The sequence below is a fragment of the Neodiprion lecontei genome, chromosome 6 (genome assembly GCF_021901455.1).
Source record: "Neodiprion lecontei isolate iyNeoLeco1 chromosome 6, iyNeoLeco1.1, whole genome shotgun sequence".
In the NCBI taxonomy this organism is placed as follows: domain Eukaryota; kingdom Metazoa; phylum Arthropoda; class Insecta; order Hymenoptera; family Diprionidae; genus Neodiprion; species Neodiprion lecontei.
This window is the reverse complement of record NC_060265.1, coordinates 8,419,193-8,446,148: the sequence shown is the minus strand read 5'-3', so window position 1 is coordinate 8,446,148 and position 26,956 is coordinate 8,419,193. Positions and strand designations below refer to the sequence as shown.

Sequence of the window (26,956 nt, the reverse complement as noted above, 5' to 3'; positions counted from 1 at the left end):
CGATATTCCCGATACTTCGTCTCTCATTGTTCTTAAATGTAGTTAGGAATTTGAGACAATGTACTCAGATGTGCATTTACCAACGATTTTTAGATCAGTATTGACGTCGAATTGAGGAAAAAATAACTTGATCGGAAAATTTTTTTGCCTACTTGCAAAGAATTGAATAAATGGAAGTCAGCAGCTTGTGAGTCATGCATTAATGAAAGAGGTTCGTTAACTTCGATTCCACGTTGTTCATAATCAGTCACGTATGACAAATACTTGCAAGTCTCTTTATATGCCTTCTGGAAATGAATACATTAATTATTATACGTAATACATTAGTTATTCCGAGAAACAGTGATGTACAGTTGATCCGCTCTCATTCAACAATTGACCGGTGTAAATCATACATCATACATCATACATCATACATCATACATAGCATTAAAGTTCGAAACCAAAGTTTGGATGTTCAGAAAGTGACGTCAGCCAAAATTTTTTTTTTCTTGACGTCATTGATCTATAGTAATCGTCGACGACGAAAATCAGCCAGCCGAATTCCTCAGTCTCGAAACAACCGCGCAGTAGAGCGGACGTATGAAAATCGCGCTCCGCAAATTTCGAGTACCGGGTTCTCAACCTCCTGGATCCTGCGCTCCGGGTCCGCTTTCTGGTGCAACTCGAGTTCCAGGACAAGCACTCCGTAGTTTCTGCGCTCCAAATCTGCTACCTGGTGGAACTCGACTTTCAGGTCAAGCGCTCCATATTTTCTGCGCTCCAGGTACGCTACCTTATGAAACTTGACTTCCAGGACAAGCGCTCCGTAGTTCTAGCTGTCCAGGTCCTTGACCTAGTGACTTTTGACCTTCACGATTAATTTTCCGTAGTTCTGGCTGTCCAGGTCCTTTACCTGGCGACTTTTGACCCAGCGCTGCGTAGTTTCTGCGTTCCAGGTCCACTTCCTGGTGAAACTCAACTTCCAGGACCAGCGCTCCGTGGTTCTGGCTGTCCAGGTCCTTGACCTGGTGAGTTTTGACCTTTCGGACTAATTTTCAAGTTTACAAGTTTGATTATTGAAAACGTTATGTTTCGCACTACCAACCCAATATGCATGCTTCAGATAACATTTTAAATGGGAAAAAAACCGAACGACCAGGATCAACAAATTGCAATTGGTGAGTGGTTGGCATTGTATACACAGGAATACATGACAATAACGTCGTTGAATTAGAGCTAAAATTGCTGTGCGTATTGTTTCAAATCTGTCAGCACTTAGCTGATTGTTTTGTGGCATTTTTTGACAAATTTTATGTGTAAACGTGAGTTGTAGCATTATATAGAAAAAATCACGTGGACAAAGACAGTGTTCATTCTGTATACTTTGAGGCAAATAACAGAATTTTTTGTCGGGTCATCGTGTCCCAGTCTCCTCTACAACTATGTAATTTGGTAAAACACTGACGACGAGTAAGCGAGCGCACGAGCACAAAAACCGCTTACACCGCTTAAATCCGACCCCGAGCGAGCTTTGGCGAGCGAGTGGTTTATAACTAATATCAATTAATAGAGAATTCATCGTCGCACGTGAATTATTTAGTTAAAGCTATTGTAACAGTTCATCCGTTCTAAACTCCCCTGAAACGCCACAAGTGGCGCCATATTTATTTTTAAAGTCTCCATTTAATCGAAAATTTTACGTGTAAATATAAACGATACAAATTCACCCATAGATATGAAAAAACTCTCAAAGGACACGGAAACTTTAAGAAAACTATGAATTTTGGATAGCTTAAATCGGTGAACTGGCAATGAAATTACATCGATAAATTTAATCCCTGCTTTACCGATCGTTACAAGGATCAGTGAAACAGAACAATGTATAGATCACATTCATCGTGTGACCAATTAGATGTGTTGCAGTACATTTTTCTTTTAAACAAATTTAAATAAATTATAAATAAGTTTTTCCTATTTCTTTGAACACTTTTTACTTACGAAGAATCAACATTTCTTTGACGCAAAGAAATTCTTGGGCAGTTTCGTATTCAAATAACTCGTTTTCTTCCGGGTGTAACGTATTAAACACACATGTTTAAAGATATTTCTAAACCTCAGCTCTCCTTCAAATAGTCGCAACACAAATACGTCAACCGCCACGGAAACCGCTCGAATAAATCTCGGGAATTAACGAGGCCCCCTGGGTCGCTGGCTAAGTTCCCCGGAGATTTGAGATAGCGCAGAATCGTCTATATACCCGTGGCCAAAAGCGCGCGGAATTCGAATTGCGGTTTGCTTTAACTCGGGTATTACGAAACGCGAAATGCCAGTTATATTCCGTTAATCGAAATTTGGAAATGTAACGTTCTCGTTTAGTCATGCTGCTAATAGATTTTCGACTAATACGCAATATTTTTCCTGATTATTTTCACGAATCGATTATATGCCGCGCAGTTCAAATCCGATTTCAGTTAAACAAGTTGTAATATAAGTGTCGCGAAGAATTTAACTAATCGAATATAAAAGGTAACACCGGGTCTTTGTGAATTTGAAATTTTTTCAACCACATCATGCGATTCCGGCTTGTAAGAGAGATGAATTGCGGTACTCGACGAGGTGCGTAATTCGTTTTACCCAACCCATCGCCGGTCCTAATGAATATTTATTTACCGAGAAGAAGGAAGTGACTACGGCAGAATTAGGTGTAAAACGCAAGCATTTGTAACGTAGAACCGAATTACCGATCATGATTCAATTGTGGATAATTTTCCTTCACTAACGCTGCAGAAACACGTGTTGGAAATTATCTCGCTAAATAAACCGAGAAAATTGTTTTTCTATCTTTTTATTATCTCAAGAGTTTTTGATTCCTGGTGTAAAAAATTCAGCACTCGTTTCCCTTCGGAAAAATTCCGTGTTCACTTTAGCGGGAAAAGTTTATTGGTAAATTTATTTGCGGATCTCTGAGCTGCCGAAATGTTTCACTCACGCCTAGGATTCTCCAACACCCGGTATTTGTTTCGTTAAATCAGCTTCCGGACCACTTGTGAAATCCCTCAGGCAACGGCCGGCTCTGTCTATTCATGACTCACGATTGACACGACAGCGAAATGTCGAAAATGGATGATGAATAGCAGCAGCTATAACGCCTTTCGCTGAAACAGACAGCAGAGTTTGCAATGTTGATTGAAATTATTGAATAATTAACCATCTCGGTTTACAAACATCAGCTCGAATTCCATTTCGTCGCGAAACTTGATGCGTCGGATTTTGAATAATGGCCACGGATTATGGATTGGAATAATTATCATACGTAATTTATAACAGTTCCGAGAATTCATTTTTATTTTTTACTTTCAGGAGAAATTGTGTTACTTCGAGCCAATTTAAATATTCAGAATACTTCGTTAATCCCGATGTACAAAAAAATAACACGTCTGTTCGAGGTTTGAGACCAGGTTATAAACATTTGCGAATTTTGAATACTTTGTTGTGTTTCAATTATTTACGAATAAATAAAGTTATTCATTCGGTAGTTCAAACGAAGAAAGAGCATGTGTCGAAAAAAATAATAAAACTGCTTTCAAAAAGTTAGGTAACGATTACGTAAACAAAAACATTTCAATAAGCAAAATAATTATTGATCTTTGAGTTACTCGGTGAATTTTTTTACTCTACATATTAATGTAATGTAATTAAAATAAATTCAAAACAAATCTGAAACACCACCAATAACCTAATCTCACCATCACGTGTAATAAACATTAGGCATTTGATCTTGAGAATTTGGCATTAGTTTATCAGGATGACGGACCGATCAGTGTCTCCTATTGACAATTATTTTATTTAACATTTGCCAATACGTATCAAGTTTCGCGGATTACCTGTCAAGCGTCTATAAAAACTAGTTAAATAACCTATTTCGCACGTATGAAAACTGTTTAAATAGATTATATATATATATATCTGAACTCGATTCGCATGGATGCTTGTATTTGTTATTATTTTATCCGCGCTTACGCAACATTTGCACACTTCTACGGTCTACATTCGGCGACCGTAATATTACTCGAGCATGAATTTCGTGTTTACGGGCTGCCTGGAAAAGTTTTTACCTCGTGTACAATACATATGTAAATATATATACGTATACATTTCGTCAGTTTTTTCTACGGTAAACTCGAAAAGCACTTCAAAACTCGCATTTCCGTTTTTTAAATGCTTTCGTTCGATTTAGGTTCGTTCTAAAAAAAATCCTAGAGATTTTTCTAAAAAAGCAACATGAAGGTAAATTTTTCTTCCTTAAAACGCGGCTTGAAACGTTTGATTATCTTTATTTTTGAGTCCGCTATCTAACTTTTAATGCGGCAAGAAATTTCGACTTGTGTACCCAAACTTTTGGCCGATAGTGTTGTATATATACATATATATATATATATATATATATGATATACGAGTATATTCTATGTAGGTATGTATACTTATTTTATCCGACAGTAAAATCAGCAGCACATTGTAACATCTCGCGTGATAATTATAACAACGCACAAACCACATCCGGCTATTATGCGGTCTTAATTCGGACGTAACACACCGGGAGGATGATATTCCTCCTTCCAGGTTTCACTCCTTGCGTCACTGATCGTTTCGAGCGATACACTCTTGCTCGTGTGGATCGGCAGTTTTGCCGTTAATCGCGATTTGATGGAAAAAGCAACAACGAAACGACGGGAATCTGTTGGGGAGATTTTTGGAAACAGAAATTAATTCGGGCCTTTGCTTTTGCCTCGGAAAAATCAAAGACTGTAAATTCACCACGCTTTGGTTTACGACGTGCGGTGTTTTCGGCTCACTCGTCGTTCAGTATCGAATTCATTTTCAAATTTTATTTAAAGTGTCTGTTAATTTTTGAATTTCATATTTCTGGATCATGGTTTTCGTATAATATCTGAAGTTTAGAGTAGGATTTATTTGAATTTGTCAAGCTTAGAAATCGAAGAAAAGCGGATAAATCTCGTTAATCCTTCACACAAATTATATGCAAATTGTCTTGCGAAAAACAATTTTTCATGTAAAGTTTTCCGTAATTTTGACATTAATTTTCTTTCAAAAGTAATCATCAACGAATCGCTGATTACTCTTTGATGCGATTGTTAAACTGAACCGAATTTTCGAATGCCTGAATTCATTCGTTCCCAAAGTTGAAGTATCAAACTCACGATTCATAAAAATGAAATTTTTAACAAAAATAAATCGCAATCTAAATCTGAGTTTTCCCCATTTATCAATCATAACTTTGTTCCTAACGTACAAATATGCATAATACTTTCTACCCTGGATTTATTTAACCGTTCCATGATTTATTTCAGCGATAATGTGCGTACCCAGCAAAGTTGGAATTTTTTCTTTTTTTTTTCCGGTCAATATGTAATTCCTGACTTGTTTCGTCCCAACGTTTGGCCGTAATTCACTCGGACATGTCCAATGCCGGACGAAAAATTTTTCGGTGTGATTTCGCCCCTCGGATCCAACAGATTCGCAACAGCCGCGGAATTTGTTTCGCGCGAGAAGACGAGCAGGTGATTAGCGGGAAGATTTGACATTCGGTGAAACGAGGCTATCAGGTTTCCCATTTGCCGCACTTCCCCCTTAACCCCATCGCTACAGCCCTTAACAGGAGAATCCGACCGTTGATCCCAAACACTTATAGTTACTTCCGGCATTCAATTAGAAGAAAGCTGAGCTCTGCTCGACAGCAATTTAATCCCAGAAACTCTACGCCAAGTTCGCCGAGCTTGAGGCGTCACCTTATAACTCTCGAGCTCCTTGGTTCTCCTACGTAACACTTGAGCCGTAAGCTTAAGGTCCCTCTGGCATTCGCAACTTCCTTCATTATCGTTTCATCATACCGATGTATTGTTATACATTATACGTACGGACTGTTCGACTTAAATTAGTAACAATTCAACTTACGAAACTGTGTTTCATTTATCAGCTACCGAATAACTCGAACTAATTATCGGCTATGCTTTTTATTCCTCCGCGTGATATTCGTACCTCAAAGAAACAATTGAGAAAATCTGCAGGAGAAGAAAGTTTACGAAAGTGTTTCAAATCTGAAACTGCAATGTGACTGGGAACAATCTGACAAAAATCTCTGGTGAGTTTTTCATTATTAACTATAAAACTTATCGATACATTGTTTCTTAGCAGCTGTTTCAAGAGTAAAAAATCCTGTAACTGCACGTATACGTAATTTTAGTTCGTAAAAATTTAAACGACCTTCGAACCTGATCAATCAAGTTAGACAATAATTGATCTAAATATTTGTCTGATGAAATTTATTGATTGTTACTGAAATAAAAAATTCTCCTCCTCCTTTTTTTCGCACGTCGATGTACCGCGATGTAAAATGAAATATGATGCTCGGAGAGACGGATCGATACACGTAACCTTTACTTCCAACAACTTGTGTGTCACCGATTTCGATCGGCGAATGCCTCTGGTTAGGGTTTACTTGGCGAGGTACCAGGAGTCTAGAAACATAGTTAACGAAGTTTCTAGGCGGTGCATTATGCGGCTTGCACACATGCGCGCCACATGGACGCATATTTTTCGGTTATAATGCGACGATCGCATGATTGTTCGGGGGCTGAAGCTTCGCGTTGGCACCGAAACCTGCAGAAATGGTCGCTCTTGTCCCGTGGAGTGCAGCCAACCCCATTTCCGAGGGGGTTTAACCGACGAGTATTTGATCCGTTCAAATCAAGTTTAGTTTGCACAACAGCTGGCGCGGATAGATACATATAATATATGCATATATACGGGGAATTCCATTCGAACCAAACCAACGTCTAACCCTCACCATTTTTCATTTAGTTAAAAAAATTCTCTGCAATTGTCGCAACTCTGAAACAGTAGCCTGAATTTTTTTAGATTTCTCATTCAACTGGTTAATTGTTTACAAATATTAAGAGTGATTTTGAAACGGACCTTTTTTAAAATTCTCAAGAACTGTATTTTCTTTTCCAAACATTGCAAGACCGCGCCCATGATGAGCCCGAATTTTTTTCCCATTGTTTTTCACCACTTTCAATTATTATTATTTTATTTTATTTATTTTCTTGCCAGCCCTGACGCCTGTAAGATTAAACAGAAGAATATTGCCACTTTTAATTTACCTCTGTCTCGTCTTCGTTGTACAGGAATTTTATGCTTCAGCATGTCTTCGGTACTTTATTCACTCTACCATGTTTTTGTGTAATACGTTCCGTTCCAATTTATATTCCCTGTCGAGCAGCACTTTTCATGCCTGTTTCTTTACGGCATGGGGCAAATATAGCTTAAAAGAGATGATTTGTCGACGGTCGGGTTTTTCTCAGGGGAATTCCTTGAAGCCACTGGAGGTATTCTTTTAGATCATCATTTATCATTAAACGGAAGGATTGAGCTTTGAATTTTGCTGCAAATGGGAAGAAATTGTTGTTTTTTTTTTTTTTTTTTGTTAAATGAAATTCAAGAGGAAATTGCGTGAATTTCGCGAGAGAGAAAAGAAAAAAAAAGAAAACAGGGAAAGAGAAACAACTTTGATCCAGATCAGAAAGAGTTTAACAAGGTCCAAAAGAAATTCAAAACTCCTGTAAGGATACAAACGCATTGTTTATTTCGCAGAGAATTACAGAAGGTCTAGATCGTTTAAATTACCGGAACAAATGATCAAGGTGTGACAAAATTAATAATTCTAGAAATAAGCGTACAAATTTCCACCATAAAAATGTGTAAATAAAAAAATAAAAAACAAGATCCGTCCAGGAGCGATGTTTCTCACGTGTAGAAACCAGACTTGAATCAATGAGGTTGAAAAATGGAGAAAATAATGTGAAAAAAAGTACATAAAAAAAAGAGAAGCTATTATTGCAAAACTGCAGCGAAGCGATAACATGGCGGAAAGTTCACTGCTGCTTGAGTTGGGTCGTAATGCATTATACAAATGGCACGCGCGCTGCAAGCCACGTGCGCCATCATTCGAGCCTCCCTCTGCACGTGAAAATAAAAAAGCAGCATTTACTTTTTGCACGGGGAGTGAAGGGGAGGATGAAAGGGGAGAGTTTTTCTAAGCAAAATTTATTCGCTCCAGCTCCCTGCATCCCCTGCAAGTCGATAAACGAAACAGATATATTCAGACAAAGGAGGCCCCGCTCTTCTTTTATTGGGACACCCGGTTTGTGGCCGGCACGTGGCGGCCGCGGCTCCGGATTATATTCCCATGGCGGACACGTGGTCGGCTGCTAGTCGCCTTTGTTATTTACTCGGGGCCCCGAAGACCGGCCGACACCCTTCACCCCCTTCGCGGGGAGACGCCCCTCTTAATTTCGTACGCCCCTGGCGTATCCGAGTCGCCCGGTTTATTGGGTCACGCTGATCGAGCGATCGAACCGTCGATCAATGATGTTCCCCAATCGGAGAGCGATCATTTCGTGCCTGCTGCAAGTACGGGGAAAGGGGTTCGAAATTAATTACGGAAAATTTCATTATCTCCGACGACTCGAATCGTCCGGTAGAACGTATCCGTATTAAAGAGTATTAAATTATTTTTCCTTTTTTAACTTGAATGAGAATCTTGCGTTTTGTGGGAATATCGTTCGCTAAGAAGGAAATAACGTGGAATAAGCAAAAAAGTAGAATAAAAATGTGTTAATATACAGCAGGGAGAAGGAAATCGATTCGCTGAAAAATACTCGGCAAATAAACCACGTTTTTATATATTTTCTTATTATTCATCCCGCAAAATGAACTCGTTTAGTGTATTGATTCTGTAATACCAAAGATTAATTTTTACTGAACATCGGATTAGTGGTTAATATATTTTCGAAGATAAAATTCGTCGACACTTGAGTTAAACAACCTTACACTATACATTTTTCAGGAGTTTTTTTCCGTCAATTTGTTATTTACAGTTATATACAATTTTGTGTTTAACTATTACAATGATTAATTTTATCAATGAACTGAAGCGAATTTCCACGATCGGTGTTGCTCATAGGTCTTGATTATTCTGAAAAACGGGAGTCTGCTAGAGAAAAACGAGCGTTTACACTGAGAGAAATTTTTAGTTCCGGTTAACGCTCGGTCCTTAATTAATTTCGTTTTTTACCGCAATCAAAAAAATTTAGTTCTAGGTAGAAAATGAAAATTAGTTTTCTAGCTGTTACCGGAAAGTCTAGTATCCGTTACTATTCTTTTTCATTACGATCACTGTTGCTATATTTTCTTGCAACTGTTGCGAAAATTTAATGCTTGTGCAACAATAAATCGATGTTAAAGCCTTATTTAATTAAAAAAGTAGAGCAAACCGAAAAAACTGATCTTGCGTTGCAATTACCAAAAAAGGATCGACAATAGCGCGAAATGATTACGCGCACCTCGTTTTTCGTATTTCCAACAATATTTAAACAGTTTTTTTATCGATACATGTTTTACTCAATTTTTCTAGTTACTGTAACAAATGAAATTTTTCTCAATCTAGAGAACACCATGTTTTCACTAAGTAAGTATAATCCGCTAGCTTGTTTGCAAGAGAAGCCTACATGCATATATTCTGCTCTTAAGAACGGAAAGAAAAAAAGGTAGGAAGCACCAACGGAAGCGTCGCTTTATGCACGGTATATTATAACCACAATTTATCGCAACGAATTTAACGCGTAAGCATGATGGGTTGATGGGCTCAAGCGTGGAGCTTTACATTGTAATTTTAATCGAGCAAAAATGCCGGTATATTATCGCTGTTACGTTGAACCAAGTCCGCGTGTGTTTCTGTATATTATAAATCGCGCATTTTAACAGAGAATAATTTCCCGATTCTTCCTAGTTCGTTGCTCGTTAAAAAAACGTTCCGAATTCCTCGTTTCAACGCAATAATTTGTCTTTCAAACTTCGGACGAGACCTGAATACAGCCGTTGATCCTTCGCGCGAAGTGCAGGACGCAATTTTGAGGACATGTCGTTGAAAGGGAAAATTGCGCGAAGCGGACAAAAGGGTGAAATTCAATGGGAACTTCCAGCTGCGATGCTTACATGGCTTACTCTGGCTGAGTAATTGTCGATCAATTTCCATTATTCCCGAAAAATGTTCGCAACTTTCCGCATAATAATGCTGGAAACTTGGTTCTGTCTTCGCGTTCTGTTTTTCATCCGTGGAAAGTACACCGCGGGGTTTTCCCAACGGAGTCGACGCGACGGGGGCTCGATACATTTTTATTTAACAACGTTTACAGAAATCGCAGCTGGCCGCACAGCCGCAGGGGATCAACGCCCGATATTCGTATAAATCCTACGTTATTGTGCCTGCCTCGACACCGCGGCTCGAGCTGGCATTTGTCCACTCATATTTCCAATTTGCGATCAAACGTAGATTACTTAGACTGCGGCGTGTATGCCACTATTTCATCCGACCCCCGATGATAACGCTTCGGGGAGTTACGATTAATTAGTGGAAATCGAACCGCGGCACCCTGAAATATCTAGGGTTTTTTTCTTCTCCAAGGTGTATAAACGCGTAGAATGCTCTGGTCAAAAGTCTCTGGAGAGAAATGAAAATTAGGGTAGTTTTTCGTATTACAAACTAGATTTTTGTATTTTAGAATTAGGTATACACGAGTTTCAGAAAAACATTTCGTTTCGTTTTAAAATCTGACACGAAATTTTGTATACTTTCCGATGTTTCAGTGATTATCACGTATTTAACGAAGATTTTGAAAATTTTCACGAAACGTCAACCAGCTCCTAAGTTAGTTTTCCTTAGCACACGTGTACAAATTAAAGATTTTTACCGTTCTGAATAAATAAACTGTTCTAAAAATATTTTACGAGAAAGAGACGTTTCATTAATTCAAGTATAAACGTGCTTTCACCCTGAAACACAGGTTAAATAATAACCCGAGGACTTTTTTTTTTTTTTTTTATGTCGAATCAAAAATTTCTCTCGCTATAATCGACAGCCAATATTTGTTTGTTAATTGACAATATTAAAACACATCGAGAGAATCTATCCCAGAATCGCAAACAAAACGAAGAATCATTAATCCGTCTTCGAAGTAAATTAGTTTACAAAATTGCAAAATACTCGGCACGGTAAGAGAAGCCCGATCGAATCGCTCGTCGGAGTATCGAGGCGTAAAGAGAAGCTTAAAAAAACTTATGAAAAGGCAATTCGAGGATCGTGAAACTATCCCTTATACGGGGGTTGTTGTTACCCGTGTAGTAGGTAGAGTAGAGCGAGTGTTTTATTGCCCAGCCCCGACGGTTGCAGAGGCCGCTTCGACGCTACCGGAAGCACTCGGAAGAGCCGTTAAAAATTATAACAAGCACTTGGGCCCCTGCGAAACTCAGGTGAAAAAGCGGCACGCGTATGTCGGAGGCACAGCTGACGAGAGACCCTCGAACCATGGATGGGCAGCTGCGCCGGGTGCCTCGGGCCAGGAAGCCACAGCTGCCTCATCAGACACATTCTGAATGGTTACTTCTAACCCAGACGAGGAATCCGTTCCGCTGCAGGACCCCTTAACGAAGCCCTCGAACCGATCGTCCGCCTCTTCGAGGCCTCACTCCTTTTCCGAAATTGCTCCCGATGGCGCCTTTTCGTTTTGCTTCGAGCCTTCGAGAGCTTCTCGTTTACTCGTATCCCGCACGACCCACTTTTTATCCTTGTAGTTATTGTGACAGGATTTCAATTCTGTCGCGACAACTGACGGGAGGATTCGTCAAACCATTTTTAGCTGGTTTCGGATCGACTGATCCATTTGTAGCCATATCCATTGATCGTTATTCCTTGAAAACGAAAACTCCGTTACAGTATTCATTAAGGTACAAAAGTTTTCGATCGTTGTAAAATATTCAACAGAACATGTTTCCATATTTTCCCAGAGATGACGCTTTCACTTTTATGATCGTGGTTTTGATATCGTAGCAATTTTCGTTAACCTTGACAAATTACAACGTCCAATTTGAACACACAATTTTCATGGTAACGGTCGCTGCATAAAAATTGCAGTAATTGTTCTTCGAAAATTTATAACCTTGTGACGCGGGAAATTTTTTGCGTTTTGCCTTTAGTTTTGGAAATAGTGGCTCAACGATACAATGATTTCCAAATATGTGTCTCAGGATAAATTCGAGCTCAGTCAGGAAAATAATATCTTCGCATCAAAAAATTTGATAAGATTCTTAGGATTGGACTACACATCATACGCAAGAGTCAAGTACGTGAACGTTTGTCGCGTTGATCCAGTCATTTTTTGCGGAAAAAATAAATCTGTTATCAGACGATTATTTCTACAGTGTGGCAACCCTCCTAATTCATTTTACCAGACTTCGAAACTTTTTTTTTAGAAATTTCTGTAATTGCTATCAAGTCAGTCTGTAGTGGCAGTCAGAAATGTTTGTAGTGGCTATGATTTGATGATTGGCTCCGAACAATTTTACATCGTTCCTGTTTTTTCACTTACATGATGTACGAATTAACGAAACACCTGTATTATCAAAGAGGTGAACGAATATAGATAACCATCGAATAAATAAAAATATTGAGAATACATTCTGTAAAAAATGACTCGAACATTTCGAAACAGAGTTGCAGATACAATTTTGCCAAGATTCTAAAAAAATGATAAGCTCAGATTCAAAATATAAGGATTTTTAAAAAATTTTAAACCATTATAATGGATTTACTATTACAAATTTTTGAAGTCTGACCTTCGATTCGTTATCAGTAACTCAAAAAACCTCCGCCTCCCAATTTCTACCAAAAGCCGAAATTTCTTAGATTTTTTCTTCCTCTTCATTTGACTCGCCATTTTGGATTCGTAAATGTCACCTCAGATTCGTGATCAGCCCCCTATCAAATCTCGAAATGTCAAGGTTGATAAAAATCCAAACGTTATTAGTCTTTTTCAAAATCATCAAAATTCGGTAACTCGTTCTCGAGATGTCGTCGGACAAAAAAATTGAACGCACACACGCATACATACATAATATAAATCTTGAAACGTCGAGATCCAGTGAAAATGAAAAGTTGAGTCGAGTGATTTCCATAAAATAACCCTTTCTTCTCTGAAAACAGAGAAACCATGAGTTAAAAATGCAGGATATATCTCGAATTATATCGTGAGAATAATTCGTCTCGAAAAGAAGAAGACGAGAGTTCGAGGCGACCTTGACCCGAGATTCGAGGCTTCTAAACAATCCCACGAAAAGTCCGGCCAGGATAACGATGATCTTTGTTTGTAGATGGAAACTTCGGGAGCACACTGTACTTAACGGGGCTTAGCGAAAGCTGGGAACCCCCGCACGTGTGTTACGCCAAGAGAGAGCATGTGTGTGACATGGCAGATGGCGGCGAGGAAGGGCGCAGCTGCCGATCCCATGGGGTGAGGAAATCGGCTCCCGTTGTGGGAGACGGCGTCGAGCGCGTGTCGGTATACATGGTGAGTACCTACACACCGTAGACACTGCACACCCGAACACCATGGAACCGAAAACCGAACCCGAGCTATACTCTATTATGGTCAACGGGTATGGGGATACTAGTTTTCATCGCTAGTCGTTCGGAGGGAGCCATTGTTATACCCTGCACGATGAGGGTGCGTGGCTCGTGCCGCCCTATGCCGATCATCCGAGTAATAACACCTCCGCCTTTTGACCGACGCTGCAGAAGCGAATTTTCACTACGTCATTAGAAATACCATGCTTGCAAGGGCGTGGATTTTATTCGTCGGACAGCGTCGATGGACATTCGAAGAAATTTGAGGAGGCTGGTTGGACCAAAATTGATATTTTTTTATTCATTTTATTACGAGATGATCGTGGTTTGAGGATTTATCGAATTATCACACGAAAAATGATGGATGGTGGATTTTACATCTGTTGCGGTGAATATGTCGACGGTGTGTCTGAAGAAGAGAATTTTTTTATTTTCTTGGTCTTTTTGAAAACAGGTTCATAAGTTTTATTTAGGTATAAAAATTCGCCTGTGAAAATTTGAGCTGTTAGTATTAACGTTAAAATGTTGCGCCTCCCACTTTTTTAGTTTCCATAAGAATAACACGGGAAAAATGGTTTTTGCTCCTTCTGATTTTTATAACTAGCTAACGATGCGTCGTACGAAAAATTCAGACATATTTTTTTAGGGAATTGAATGCTCTACAAAAAAAAGTCTTGTGTCATTTTATGATAAGTTTACTCTTTCAAAAGTTATTTAAGGTTCTTATATTGTAATTTATATTATGTTAATTTTATATTATTATACAAGTGACTTTATTTATATTCATATTCTTTTACCTGAAATAACTTTTCAAAGAGTAAATTTATCGTAAAATGACACCAGACCTTTAGGGAAACTGGGAGAAACCTATTCGAGATGGTTGCCTGTCGAATTCTATATTCGTATAAAGTTCTATAATACTTTTCGATACAATTTTCGTCATTTTCTCGGCAACTCTGTAACTTTCGGCGATTTTAAAGTTTCAAAAGTCTGCAAACCGTGAATCCCAAAAATCAGAGAGTTATGAAAGCTTCGGGTGAGCTAAATTTTTAGAATAAAAAAATCGTTGAATCGCGTGTCTAATGGTATTGGCACTATTATACGTCCTTTTACCACGCGTAAAAGTAAAAAGGCGTAATTTTTCCCCTTTGTACTTACGCAAAAAATACGAGGATACGTTCAAAAATGTTGAAATTGAAGACACGTGATATCTTTATACCAGTTCAACATTGAATATCAAACCGATCCGAGGAATGAACCATAAATTTATCATCGACAAGTCCATGAGTGTAGATTTGAGAATTGGATAAATAATTTACTTCAGAAATAAATTTCGTTAAATTTGTCAAAACATATAAAACAAATTCTTTAAATTGCAATTTACACATTATTCATCTTCACAGATCTTCATATGCAACACCGAATTTATTAACTATGGAAAACGAATATAGTACTCTGTATTCAAGCAATAATATGCCGCCTTTGAACAGACTTGTTAACAGTTGACTTAAACACGAGTTGGCTTCCTAACTTTCCGTGTTAACATACCTGCGGCATGTGTACGAAGGTTATAAGCATGAGTTGCTTGCGTGGTGATGTAGATCTAAAATATTTTCCTCAAACAGGTAACAAACTTTTTAACATGAGGAAGAAACAATGATATTGAAAGAAAATTATCAAGTACGATAAGCGACTCTCTCTCAAAACAAAACTAAAAAAAAAAAAAAATTATAACTCGTTATTTTCAGATTTTTCATAATTTTGCGTATCATGAACTTTTGTATTTTCGCAACGAATCAGCACACACTGTAAGCTCGTTTTTCAAGCAGCGGTATGCACTACTTATGAGAGAAATTTTTAGTTTCGGTTACCGCTCAGTCCTTAACTATTTTCATTTTTTACGACAATCGAAAAATCTAGTTTCCGGTACAAAATGAAAATTAGTTTTGTAGCTGTTACCGGAAAGTCTAGTATCCGTTACTATTCTTTCTCATTACGATCACCGTTAGTATATTTTCTTGCAACTTTTGCGAAAATTTAATGCTTGCGCAAAAGTAAATTGAGGTTAAAGCCTTGTTTAACTAAAAAAGTAGAGTAAGCCGAACAAACTGCTTTTGCGTTGCAATTAGCAAAAAAGAATCGACAATAGCGCAAAATGGTTATGCGTGCCTCGTTTTTCGTAATTCCAACAATATTCAAACAATTTTTTTAACGACACCTGTTTTACTGAATTTTTCTAGTTACTGTAACAAATGGAATTTTTCTCAGTGTGAGATGCGGTTCACGCTAGTGCTCAATTTTCGCACAAGTTGCGGCGTTAAACATGAATCCGAGCAAACGAGGGTCCGGGATGCGACTTTGAAGCATTCTCTCTAATTAAGAGACCATTCAACACCTCAATACCTCATTAATTATTCCAGTACGCAATTTGCGTGAATTTTGCCCCAAGAATATACCTCAGCATTCCCAGAAAGGTTACCCCTGGAAGTGACAGCTAGCAAAATGTGCCCAGCGATTCGGTATAATCGTTGACCCTTGAGCTCGATCGCATTCAACGCACGGTACCCAATTCGGACTCGAAGAGGATCAAGGTTCCCGAAAAGATATTTCTTTCGAGTGCTTCTTGAGAGCTTCTAATTTCGAAAAAAATATCTCGTTTTTGATAAATTTCCGATGATTTCGAAAGTTGAAGTGAAAAATCCACAGGCCAGAGTCTTGACGAGTGGCGAAAGATAAGCGGTGTTCCCTTATACGCTTGATGCGAAATCGCATCAGCTGGATGATGCATATCGCCCAAGTGGCATGTCAGGCACGGTTGTTCCCAGTAGTTACATGGCCCATGAATAGCTCGAGGTAAGGTTACTGAATAATGTATAATAAGTATGCGCGTACCTGAATGCATCAGCTCGAATTCTGAAAAATTCAAGGCAGACGACGCGGTGCGTTATAAAGGTTCGGAAATAACGCGCCCTTGCAAAATTGCCAGTAATTCCTGTTTTATACATGTAAATATATTTGCCCTTAGCCCGGTCAAGGTTGAAATTTCGAATTAGAAAAGATCCGAAAGCACCAAATTCTGAATTTTTTGTTACCGACACTTGAAGTAAAGAAAACAAACTTTGAGGAAACATTAAAGTTTCGAATGGTCCGAAATCCGACGTTCAAAGTCTCTCAGTGGCAAAATCCCGAAGAGACGAAATGCCAAAAGAGCGTAATTCCAACAAGTCACAGTTCTGAAAGTGCGAAAACGAGAAAATTAAAAAATCTGAATCGTGAAAATTCTGAATGATCCAGGGTTTTCAGTGCTGTCAATTTCTGGCTTGGAGAAATTTCACCACTTTGAAATTTCTTTATTTTGGATTTTCGATATTTTTACGTTCGGAATCGCGGTCATTCTGATTTTTCACACCCACTCATTGAGTAAACTACTCTGTGTGAATATATTTTAAGAACCGGAATTTATCAAAACTTAGATTTTCGGAATCTTGCATTGCCAAATTTTGAATCGTCGAGTTTCTAACCATTCGAAACTTTATTGTTTCGTCAAAGTTTGATTTCTTTACTTCAAGTTTCGCAACGAAATAATACGGAATTAGGCGCTTTCGAGATTTTTCAAACTCGGAACTCCAACCCCGCCACCCTTGGCCCTTATATATTAGCAACTAAATTGGGTAACCCGGCAAGTTTACCAATTTACCAGCATTGACAATTGTAATAAATTTATTCACAGTGGATTACCATCTCTGAATAATAAGAAAAAATACTCCGTACTTTGTGCTCTGAGTCGGAAACTCCGGCGATGATAATCTACAACTATGGTCGTGCTTTTCCCGCATCACGGTCTTTATAAATATGGGGTGCGCGTACAACCCCGTGCACACTCGCTCGGTCACACATGTTCCCTCTAATTTCAACTCCGCGAAAGAATTACCATTACAAAAGTATTTGCCGAGGGTGAATATTGCTTAGCGCGTGGTGTCTTTGTTGCGAAGCAATGCGATTGCATCTCCACCCCTTGCGAAAAAGTAGCGAATTGTTGCTTCGCGAGACTAGAGAGACGAGGGAAAAAAATCCCCATCAGCAGGAGTGCTGAAGTGAAATAAGTGTCTCGATTTGTCCGAGGAGAAAGTCTGAAATATCAGGAAATAAAATCGATGCACAGTTTATATACGATTTTCACTACGTTTTCATGACATTGCGAAACTAAAATTGACGACGATCAATGTCAAATCAGTTATATCAAAACTATTAGAAAATCGTTGAATCTTTTTTTTTTTATTACATCTGTGAAGCTGCTGTTCCTCTTTTCAGTAATTAAAAAGTACTTTCTTTCTTCTCCTTTGCAATTGTAAATATAACGAACATGTCTCGCTACTCCATCATTCACCGGACCACGCAACATCGTTATTGAAAGAAAATTCTCGAATACGTTGATGATCCATAAAGTATATAAAAAATACCTGCGTGCATGGTTAACGGCATTAAACAAGTTGTAATTCCGGCTACAAAGAAATTCTCCGCTATCAACACGCGAAGCATTTATTATCGTTCGCATTAATTTTCCCCCTCGCGAATTAATCTCGAAAAACCGATAAATATTTTCTGCCCACATGGTTAGCCGCTCCTGCAGGTGTAATCGATTTCTCGAAGATCCAGCGAAGAGTAAAACGATCGATACCTGCTCGGTAGTAAAACGCGAAAGCAGATGTAATAGGATGTCTTTGTGAAACGACATCCGAAGGTTGTTAAAGGACCTCATTCCCTGCAGCCCCCCCCGTCTGTATAAAGTAATCGATAACTCAGAACCTCCGCATCTGTCGCACTCTCAGCCCTTATCTTTTTCCCTCGTTCTCGCCTCTGACACACGGCGCCGTCTGTAATATTTGTGCAGTCAACAAAACGTTCCTGCCATTCCCTTCTGATGCCAATAACACCATCGACGCAGTTGTCCGTTGATCGATATATACATCATATATACGTTGTACACTTGTGAGATAAATTTTATTTGTTATACGTTACTACAAAATTCTTGCAAAATGGGTAAAGTTACAGCGTAATCGTTTAAATATCATTGCGATTCGAAGCAAACGTGATACGAAGAACTGTTTGGTGTAATCCTAGTTGTCAATGCTAAGATTTCTGGTCATTGTAACATTCAATCTTTTTATTTAGTTTACTAGATTTTGTCAGGTAAATGAAACGTTGAAATCAATTTTTTGTTCTACCAATATCAATTTATCGTAGCAGCTAGAAGAAAATATAGTACGATTAATCACAATCAAGCAGGATAGTAAAACGTACTTGATTTTCCAATTACAGCCACAAAGCTCGTATTCATACTGTCCGAAAAAGTGTACGTATCGATTTTCGTAAAAATTCAAAATAGTCAAGGATTGAAATTTCTCTCGATCTAATACCACGCGATAAAATCCGTTGAGGCGATATTCGATTCATTGATTTAATTTATCTTGACATTTTTTTGATTGTAAGTGAATCCCGCTATATTTGAATTCTTTAATGTTACGTCGGCCTTAATTCGCGAATATACCGAAATTCTTTTCCAAGCGCGAATTAAGACAATTGACAACGCCTTGGGATATGCAAACCGCACTGCACCGATGCAAGTGGTACAGCAGTCGCACAGGAACTCGGATATCTGAATTTTATAAGCGAGAATATATAACAGAATAAAAAGTAGAATTCTCGAAACCTCCGGAATAAAATATTCGATTGCTGATATTAATTATGAGAACCTTTCGCCAACATTTTGTGAATTTTTGAAAGCTAATTATTTACAAGTTTATTGTCGAAGAATCTGTTCAATTTTCATCCGAATACATGTATTATGCAGTATTTCAAAAGTTTCACAGCTTCGAAACAAAGTTTGAGAATTCTTGTACATTCATACTCTGACTTCGTAATACTGATTGCACTTTGGATAACTTTTTTGAGAATCTTATTACCACCTTTTTATGAATAAGTGAGCCAATTGCCTCATCTGCAAAATGTTTACTTCTTGAGTTGACACAGCTTTTGGTACAAAGATAATTAAATTTTCATTTGAACCGACAAAATCACACGGGCAAACGTATTTCGAATAGGTGTTAGAATTTTTTGACATGATCTCAAATTTAAATTCGAAATTGTAAAACTTGAAATAGTGGATAGAAAGCGTAAGTGATGATAGTGAGTTACGGAATTCTATGGACTTATTTCTTATCTTCCGTTCTGGGGTTTCAATGTCGCAACTTGAACATTGGCATCAAATTTAAAAACATAATTGCAAGAGAAGACCTCTAAAATCCTGACAAAATACTTTTAACTTGACTAAATTCCAAATTTTCAGTTCTTACACTTTTGACACACGATGACGGAACGCTGAAGAAAAACTCGCGACAACTTCAAGCGTTAAAATTATAAGTAATAATGTAAGTCCAGTGAACCTGAGTAATTTTCTATCGATCTTGAATTAAATTTGTAGAATGCGCGTAGATGTCACGTTTACCTTCCCAAGTTATTGGGAAAATTCTAAGTTCCGACATTCCTGAACACCGAAAGACCAAGGGACCAACAAAACGCGGTGTCGTTTCGCCTGACCGAATAACGTCAATGCAATTGGACGTCGATCGGGGAAGTTCAGCGAAAAAGAATGAGGTGATACCGAGCCCATAGCCGAGGGACTCGAATTGTCATTACTTGGTCAGGCAAGATAACAAGGCACTTAAAGTCTTCCGAGTGAACGGACTTAATTGCCTCATATTAAATCGACACCTTCGTACGCGGCTCGAGAAGCACGCTGCGGCACTTTTGACAACACAGGGATGGAAATGGAGGGAGGGACTCCCTGCAAACAGCACCGAGGGGACGATATTAACGACGATAATGATAATAACGACGATAATAGGGCGACGCCTAACCCCCTCCCCTTCTCAACTTCTATTTTAATTAACCACGCCGGTGCAAGATGGCCGGCAGGATAGTCCGACCTTGTTAACCCCGCAGACCGTCGCCTAGCTCTCTTGCATAACGACGACTTCTATCGCTCTATTCATACGCCGTGCCGTTCAGATGCAAATTGCGTTAAAATCGGGGCTCATCTTCGGGGAGAAGAACAAACACGCTGCCCCAGCCTTTGGAGAAGTAAAACGACAGCCTGGATCCACTCCTGACGCCGATACGATCACTTCGGTACCCCAGAAAAAGCTTCACGGTATTCGTGTAGGGGTACGGTTTTGGCTTTAACCATTCGCACTTGCGTCAATCCCGTCGAAATTGTGCGCAAAATCGAGATGAAAACCAAGATGACGCACCTCGAAATCGGTATTCGGCAATTACAGCTTGGCAAAGTTTCTACTTCTACCATCAGAAAAACACTTTAAAGCTCATTTTACGCCGTTCTGGTATACATAGGTATAAAAGTTATTCAATATCGAATCGCTATCCGATGAACAGTGGCTTATGATGTGTGGGACCCACGTTCTTTCACGTAGGGGTTCAGCTGCCGTTACGATGAGATGAAATTGAGAATGAATTGACCTAAGTGAGTCGGGGAACGGGAATAATCTTGATTCTATTCCCCAGGCTCCATCTCAATCCGAAGCGCAGAAGTTGTAATAATATGTAATAAAAGTATATTACTATTATTACAGTGTGGAACTTTTGACGATCTTCTAACCAATGTACACACGTGACAGACTTTTACCGTCCGATGTTTGGCGGATGATAATAATTATCTTTACCGTAATCTTAATTCCCGGTGTAATTTTTGACGTTTATTACCGATACGAATAGCTGGTATAATCAGGGAAAAGCATAGACGACCGTTGAAGCACTTGGCCCTCAGGTAGGTAAACAGTCGAAATGCCAAACAATTCTGCACAAAGACGTAAATTTGTGACGGATTGGCGCTTGGTCTCTGCTAAGTAAATATTTACTTACCAGAGAGTTTCGGTGTTTACGGGATTCTAGAGATTTCACCTCTGACTTTGAGGCCCCGCTCGAAGCTATTAAGACCGCTTTTGATCGGACCCAGAAATTTCCTTGCGAGCTATGTTAATGCTATTTACTTAAACATTAATCAGGTATGACGTCGGTTGCAAGAAACTGTGAGAAACAGCTGATAAAAATTGGGAGAAAGAAGACCAATGTTTTAGTTTCGTTACATGCAGATTTCATTTTGAGAATTCGTCGCTTTTTCTTCACTTCATTTACCACTCTTTTACAGAAAAGCGAAAAAAAAAGATCGTGTTTACTATTAATTAATAATAATTTTCCAAATGATTCAAATTTTTCTTAATCAAATTGTGAATACTTGCAAAATTTATCAACGGCATTGAAAAGAATATTTGATATGACGTTGAAACTTACCAAGAATTCAAGAAGTTTTCGGAAAACTTCGAAGCTCATTAGGAAAGCACCAAAGTTAGCAAAGAATTTTTCTGAATATCTTCAAACTTTTTTTCGCAAGCATCGTAAGTTCATTCCAAGTCCTCCAAATTCTTTTCCTCCGACCATTGACCTTAAAAATTTTTTAAAGTTTGTTTCTTCACCCTTAGCCATCATTTATCACGGTTTTAAGAATTCAATTCGTGGTAGAAGACGAGAATTAACTTCTGAATGTTAACAGCGGCTGAAACTTCATAAGAGTTGGAATTGGCGAATATTACTTGTCGGTCACACTACGAATTTAGAAACGTCAGGGTCTCGCCTTGGCATCACTAGGAAAGCTCCTCGGTCCATTAGCGTGAAGGCTTAGCTGACACCATTGGTACAAATTTCCCGTAATTGACCCAAACTTCTGAGAATATTCAACTTTGATTAGCGGTTTGCAATAGGATCTAGTTGGGAGCATATCAAGTAACTTTGAGTGTCAAAACTGCCTCCGAATCTTCCACGCTCCGAAGATCAATTTTCAAGTACTTCAAACAAACTCTAGGACAATAAATCTTGTCAACTTCGACGAAATGTATTTTTCTTTGATCCTTCAAACTGTCCATTCCACTTATGTTTGTTTTTGGTATGTTGAAATTTCCACGATTTTTATGACTACAGTATAATACAATATTATACTTCCAAAATTTGTGGCGAACAAAACTTTATTTTCATCGTTGGTAATGATCATTTCGTTCCCACTTCTCGTTAAAAATGGAATTCAGTATGATTTAAAGCTAACCATCGTGCGTAATTCAGATAGCATACCAAACTCATTAGGGAGCGTTAGAATATTACGTAAATTTGTTTAAGGGTGGGGGTTTGACCCTCGTAACAAACCGTAACATTTGAGTCAACCCTCTTTCCCCGTATCGCCCATTACGTAACATTATAATCACTACATTATTATTATATCAGAATTTATCATCTGTATTTTATTAATATCCAATCCTCTTACTCTGTGCAGTATTTTAATACTTGCAAGATTACTTTAGTTGATATGAAATACAGAAAAAAGACTAAATTATTTAACACAAGTATCTTTCATTAGAAAGTAGAAGAGAAGAAAAAAAAAACAAAGAAAAAAATGGCGTGATTACAATTAATTATTTATACCCACATGAATTATCGTTATAATCCTTGTTTATTGATTACTGCAGCTTTTCCTCTTGTCATTATTTCCCGTCGTCGAAAAGCTGTGCTTGCATTCTCGTCGTATAACGTCGGCAGTATTACAGCCGCGATTTGCCTTGTCTAAAGTAATATGAACATTCCGTAGTAATTCCGTTTATTTTACTCTGCGGAGCGCGTGTAGCTCTTGAGCACTGGGTGAAAATTTAACGGATTTGTCGGCAACTTTAATGACCCGCCTGTAACTCGAGTTGTCTGCAATGCGGCTGTATAAAGAACTAAGCTCGGAGCTTTTCCTTGGGAATAAATTGCGAAGGGGGCATCAGTTTCATGCTTCTTCGGATCATCTCTGTATTACACGCGAATAAAATTCAAAGAGAATTTTTCTACCATAAAATCGGTTTACGCATGTCTGCACAATATTATCGAAGCGTAACAAACATTCGATAATTAAATATAGGTTTGATTGCTTAATTGATTTGAGGAAAAATCTATACTGGGTCTTTCGAGAGCAGATTTCCGCTAGCTAAAACAATTCGCCAAGTTATTACACGTAACTTAATCACTCGACCGGAATTCGATAAGTCTTGCTTGAGAAATCAACTTCACGGAAATTAAATTTTTCATTAACACAAAAACAATCTGTCAACATGTAAAGTGGAAAATAACTCCCGCTAAGCATGGAAACGACGAATTTATACCTACCGAGTGATTATTATCATCTATATAATTAAAGAGAAGCTCAGTTCTCTGGATTTTATTGTTCACTGCGACGAAATGCCTTTCCTTATTCCGTCCCGCTTTTCCCTGCCGTTTAATAAATCGCTGGAATTTGTTTACGCCTTGAATGTTCCAGCCGAATTTCCAGATCTTTAGTTTCCGTCTCGTCCTGACGGCTGCAGCCGCTACCTCAGATCCTTTACGAGGGTAAGTGAAACGTGTCTCTCGTCTCTGAAGAATTTTAATATCGAGCCAGTTTCATCGCCGTTATACAACCGTTTCGAGAGCCAGACCGATATCGTTATCCTTCGCAATACAAACGGCAACGATAGCAGTCTAATTGTAAAACATTGGAATGCAGTTTCCTTTGACAAGGAAAGACAATTTCCACATATAGGGTGATCGCTTCGTCTTCAACGACCATGGAATAAGGCTGATTGGAGAAAAGTTCGTCTTTTCCTAATAGGACACTGGGTGAAAACCACATGACGTTCATAATTAGCTCATCGTACTTTGAATCATTTCGAATCCCTCTGGTTAATTAGAACCTCGCAATTCCTATCTCAAACTCGGCAGTGTATTTAATTTTAAAGGGTTTGGAAGCTGTTTACATTCGGGTAATTGAGAAATCAATTTTGACTGGGGTCGCGATGGAAACTCGAACGGCTCTCGAGGAACAGATTCGGCTGTTTGGGGTGATACAGTTAGGGAACGTAAGGGTGAAAGGGCTTTGGAACGGTCGATTTGAAAAAGGTGTAGGCAGGTATCGAACGTGATTGTCTTCGACCGGCGTGCGATTCGTTCTCTTTCGGTCGGCCATTAATCCCGGATTAATTACTCTGCTGAGCAGCGTGCGGAAAGGCGAAACAAAGAGTTCGAAACCTTTCCGACGCTTTTCCGCCCTTTGTATATGCGGTGTTGGATCCAAGTTAATTAATCCACCTTTATTTATTAACCCCCCGTGTTACCGCCGACTCGACGTATACTTAATTGCAGACACGCATTTACAGCCCTCTGATTTTTCCGAGCGGTTCCCGTGTGAAGAATGAAATAATGGAACCTTTTTCGGTCGACGTATCGCTGCATGCAGGTCGTTACATTGCAGAAATTCGCGATACCCGTAAAATGAAAATTGACATCGAAATACGTCAGGAATGAGATAAAGTTTACAGAAACATTGCAAACGCGTGTACGGTAAAAAAAAAACAAAAAAAAAAAATCAAAACGAAGAAAATTCCAAGTATAATCAAATTACGATCAAGATTTGACATTTCTTCGGGGAATTTAGAAGATATATAACTTTTTTCATCAAATCTGCAGGGCCGAAAAGTAATTCCAAAATGGTGAGAAAAATTTTCAGAGACAAAGTAATACACATTTAAAGCCTGTTAAAAAAAATTTGATCGTGTGTGAAAGATTGGTGTCTAATAATTATGAAGTTCTTTTCAGGAGAAAAGACATGATTAATAATGATGAATACATGCGCAACGTAGTGAACCGGAAGCGACGGATAAACGGAGAGCCAAGAATCTTCGAAGATCGACATGGCGAAATATCTGATGTCTATTTTGACGTCTGCATCCCTGAAAGCCTCGCAGAAAGGCGACGAAAGCTGGGCCAGGCTCGAAGCCCATTAGATTAACGCTAACCGGAGCCCAGTCTGAGCAATCTTCGGAGTTCTCTCGCTCTGCTGGAGAGCCACAGCTCCGGGGGGCGAAATGAGGGGCGAGTCGGGTTGACAAGGGCGAAGTTGATACGGGAATACATACCGAGTGGTGCGGCACGAATCGAATCACTGGGATATTTTCAGAGTGTCGATCAGTTTCGGTGCGATTGAAATCGATTATAACTTGCGATTGATTAACGCTGTTTCACGTGGCTTGGTAAGATGAAAATATAGGAATAGAAAATTATTGAACCGTGCAACTGATTTTAGAAGTTCGTTAACGGTGGAATTAAACAACATTCGCCGAATGAAATAAATAAAAATTTGTAACGATCGGTGCAGTGATCGCGTTTCCTTGTAGCGATCAGACTCGGTGTATGAGACAAGTCAACGTGGAAGCTCAGATTTCGAATGGAAAATTTGGAATGGGAAGTAAAATTCGGAGTGAAAATTGTCGCCGGTAAGTGGAAAGCGATGAAATTGTTCCTTTGATACGTTACGACGCGAAGTGATCCCGTGATTGTGACACTCCGCACTCGCGGCTTAACATGTTGGTGTCGGGTTCAAAGGAAAAGTTGCCGGGGGAGAAATCGAGAAAAGGTTGTTGGCGGTAATCAGGGCGATGGAAAAATTTCGCCTTTGATGTTTCGCTTCAAGACTGCAGAACGTACCGAGGGATCTGAAAAGGCGATATCATTACGTGCGGAGTACATGAAAAAGATCTTCCGGGAACACAAGAAGTTCACAGCAGTCGTTGACAATAATTAGGGTAATGGAGGATTTTTTCCTTTGATATTATATACATCAGTTTCCTTTTAAGGGTGACTGCTTTCAATCACGCTAAATTTGCCGGTGAATTATTATACGAAGCATGCAGATCTAATGTCGAAACGAGATTCTCCGTGAGGTGAGTTTTTTTTTTCTCTTTTTTTTTTGTATTCCGTTTCTATAATCTCTTCCAAACATTTTGGCGCAAGAACTGCAAATTTTGCAAAACTGATGGCTTTGACGGCTCAAAATGTAGTAAAAATTCAATACGCCTTTACTAACTACTGAAAAAACTTGCGCAATTTTTGTTATTTCTAAGTTGTTTGTCACATTTTTGTCGATGAAAATCAGTAGAATTTGTAAAAAAAGACAACTAATAAGGGAGCAGGGCATGAGACGCGTGGTCTTGTGTATCCGCCCATATCTTCCTTAAATATACATATTCTTTAAACTTGAACCACTGAATTTTTTAGCCAAAACTCCAATAAAAACGTTGCAAAAAAGAAAATGTATCTATGTTGTTTCAGTGCTTCACGAATGCCATTTGAATTTTATCCCATTTCCGCTCTGTTTTCGCTACTTATTCGGCTGCTATATTAAGCAGGGATCAAACAGCAGTTGTTAACAGTAATCAATGTAACGAATGAGGTTGAGTTTTTCATTTGATATTTACAATCCGTTATATTACACCGGTGAAGGCGAATTTTTAATCTGGGTTCTAG

General features: G+C 38.7%; 1 protein-coding gene across 1 annotated transcript; it reads left to right on the top strand.

Moving 5' to 3' along the window:
* The first annotated feature begins 650 nt into the window (after positions 1-650).
* Positions 651-26,854, top strand: LOC124295031. The gene is made up of 6 exons (XM_046743079.1): positions 651-766; positions 873-1,010; positions 1,106-1,160; positions 13,267-13,463; positions 23,937-24,007; positions 25,250-26,854. The coding sequence occupies exons 3-6, from the start codon at positions 1,118-1,120 to the stop codon at positions 25,440-25,442; spliced, it is 504 nt and encodes a 167-aa protein (XP_046599035.1). The 5' UTR covers positions 651-766; positions 873-1,010; positions 1,106-1,117; the 3' UTR covers positions 25,443-26,854.
* Positions 26,855-26,956: the final 102 nt, after the last annotated feature.

What these genes read in the sequence shown, in the direction of transcription:
- LOC124295031 (XM_046743079.1), top strand. Translation starts at nt 1,118, where the DNA reads ATGGGAAAAAAACCGAACGACCAGGATCAACAAATTGCAATTG. An exon ending in GGATCAACAAATTGCAATTG is followed by an intron (nt 1,161 to 13,266) that starts GTGAGTGGTTGG and finishes CTTTGTTTGTAG; the next exon opens with ATGGAAACTTCGGGAGCACA. An exon ending in AGCGCGTGTCGGTATACATG is followed by an intron (nt 13,464 to 23,936) that starts GTGAGTACCTAC and finishes TGAATGTTCCAG; the next exon opens with CCGAATTTCCAGATCTTTAG.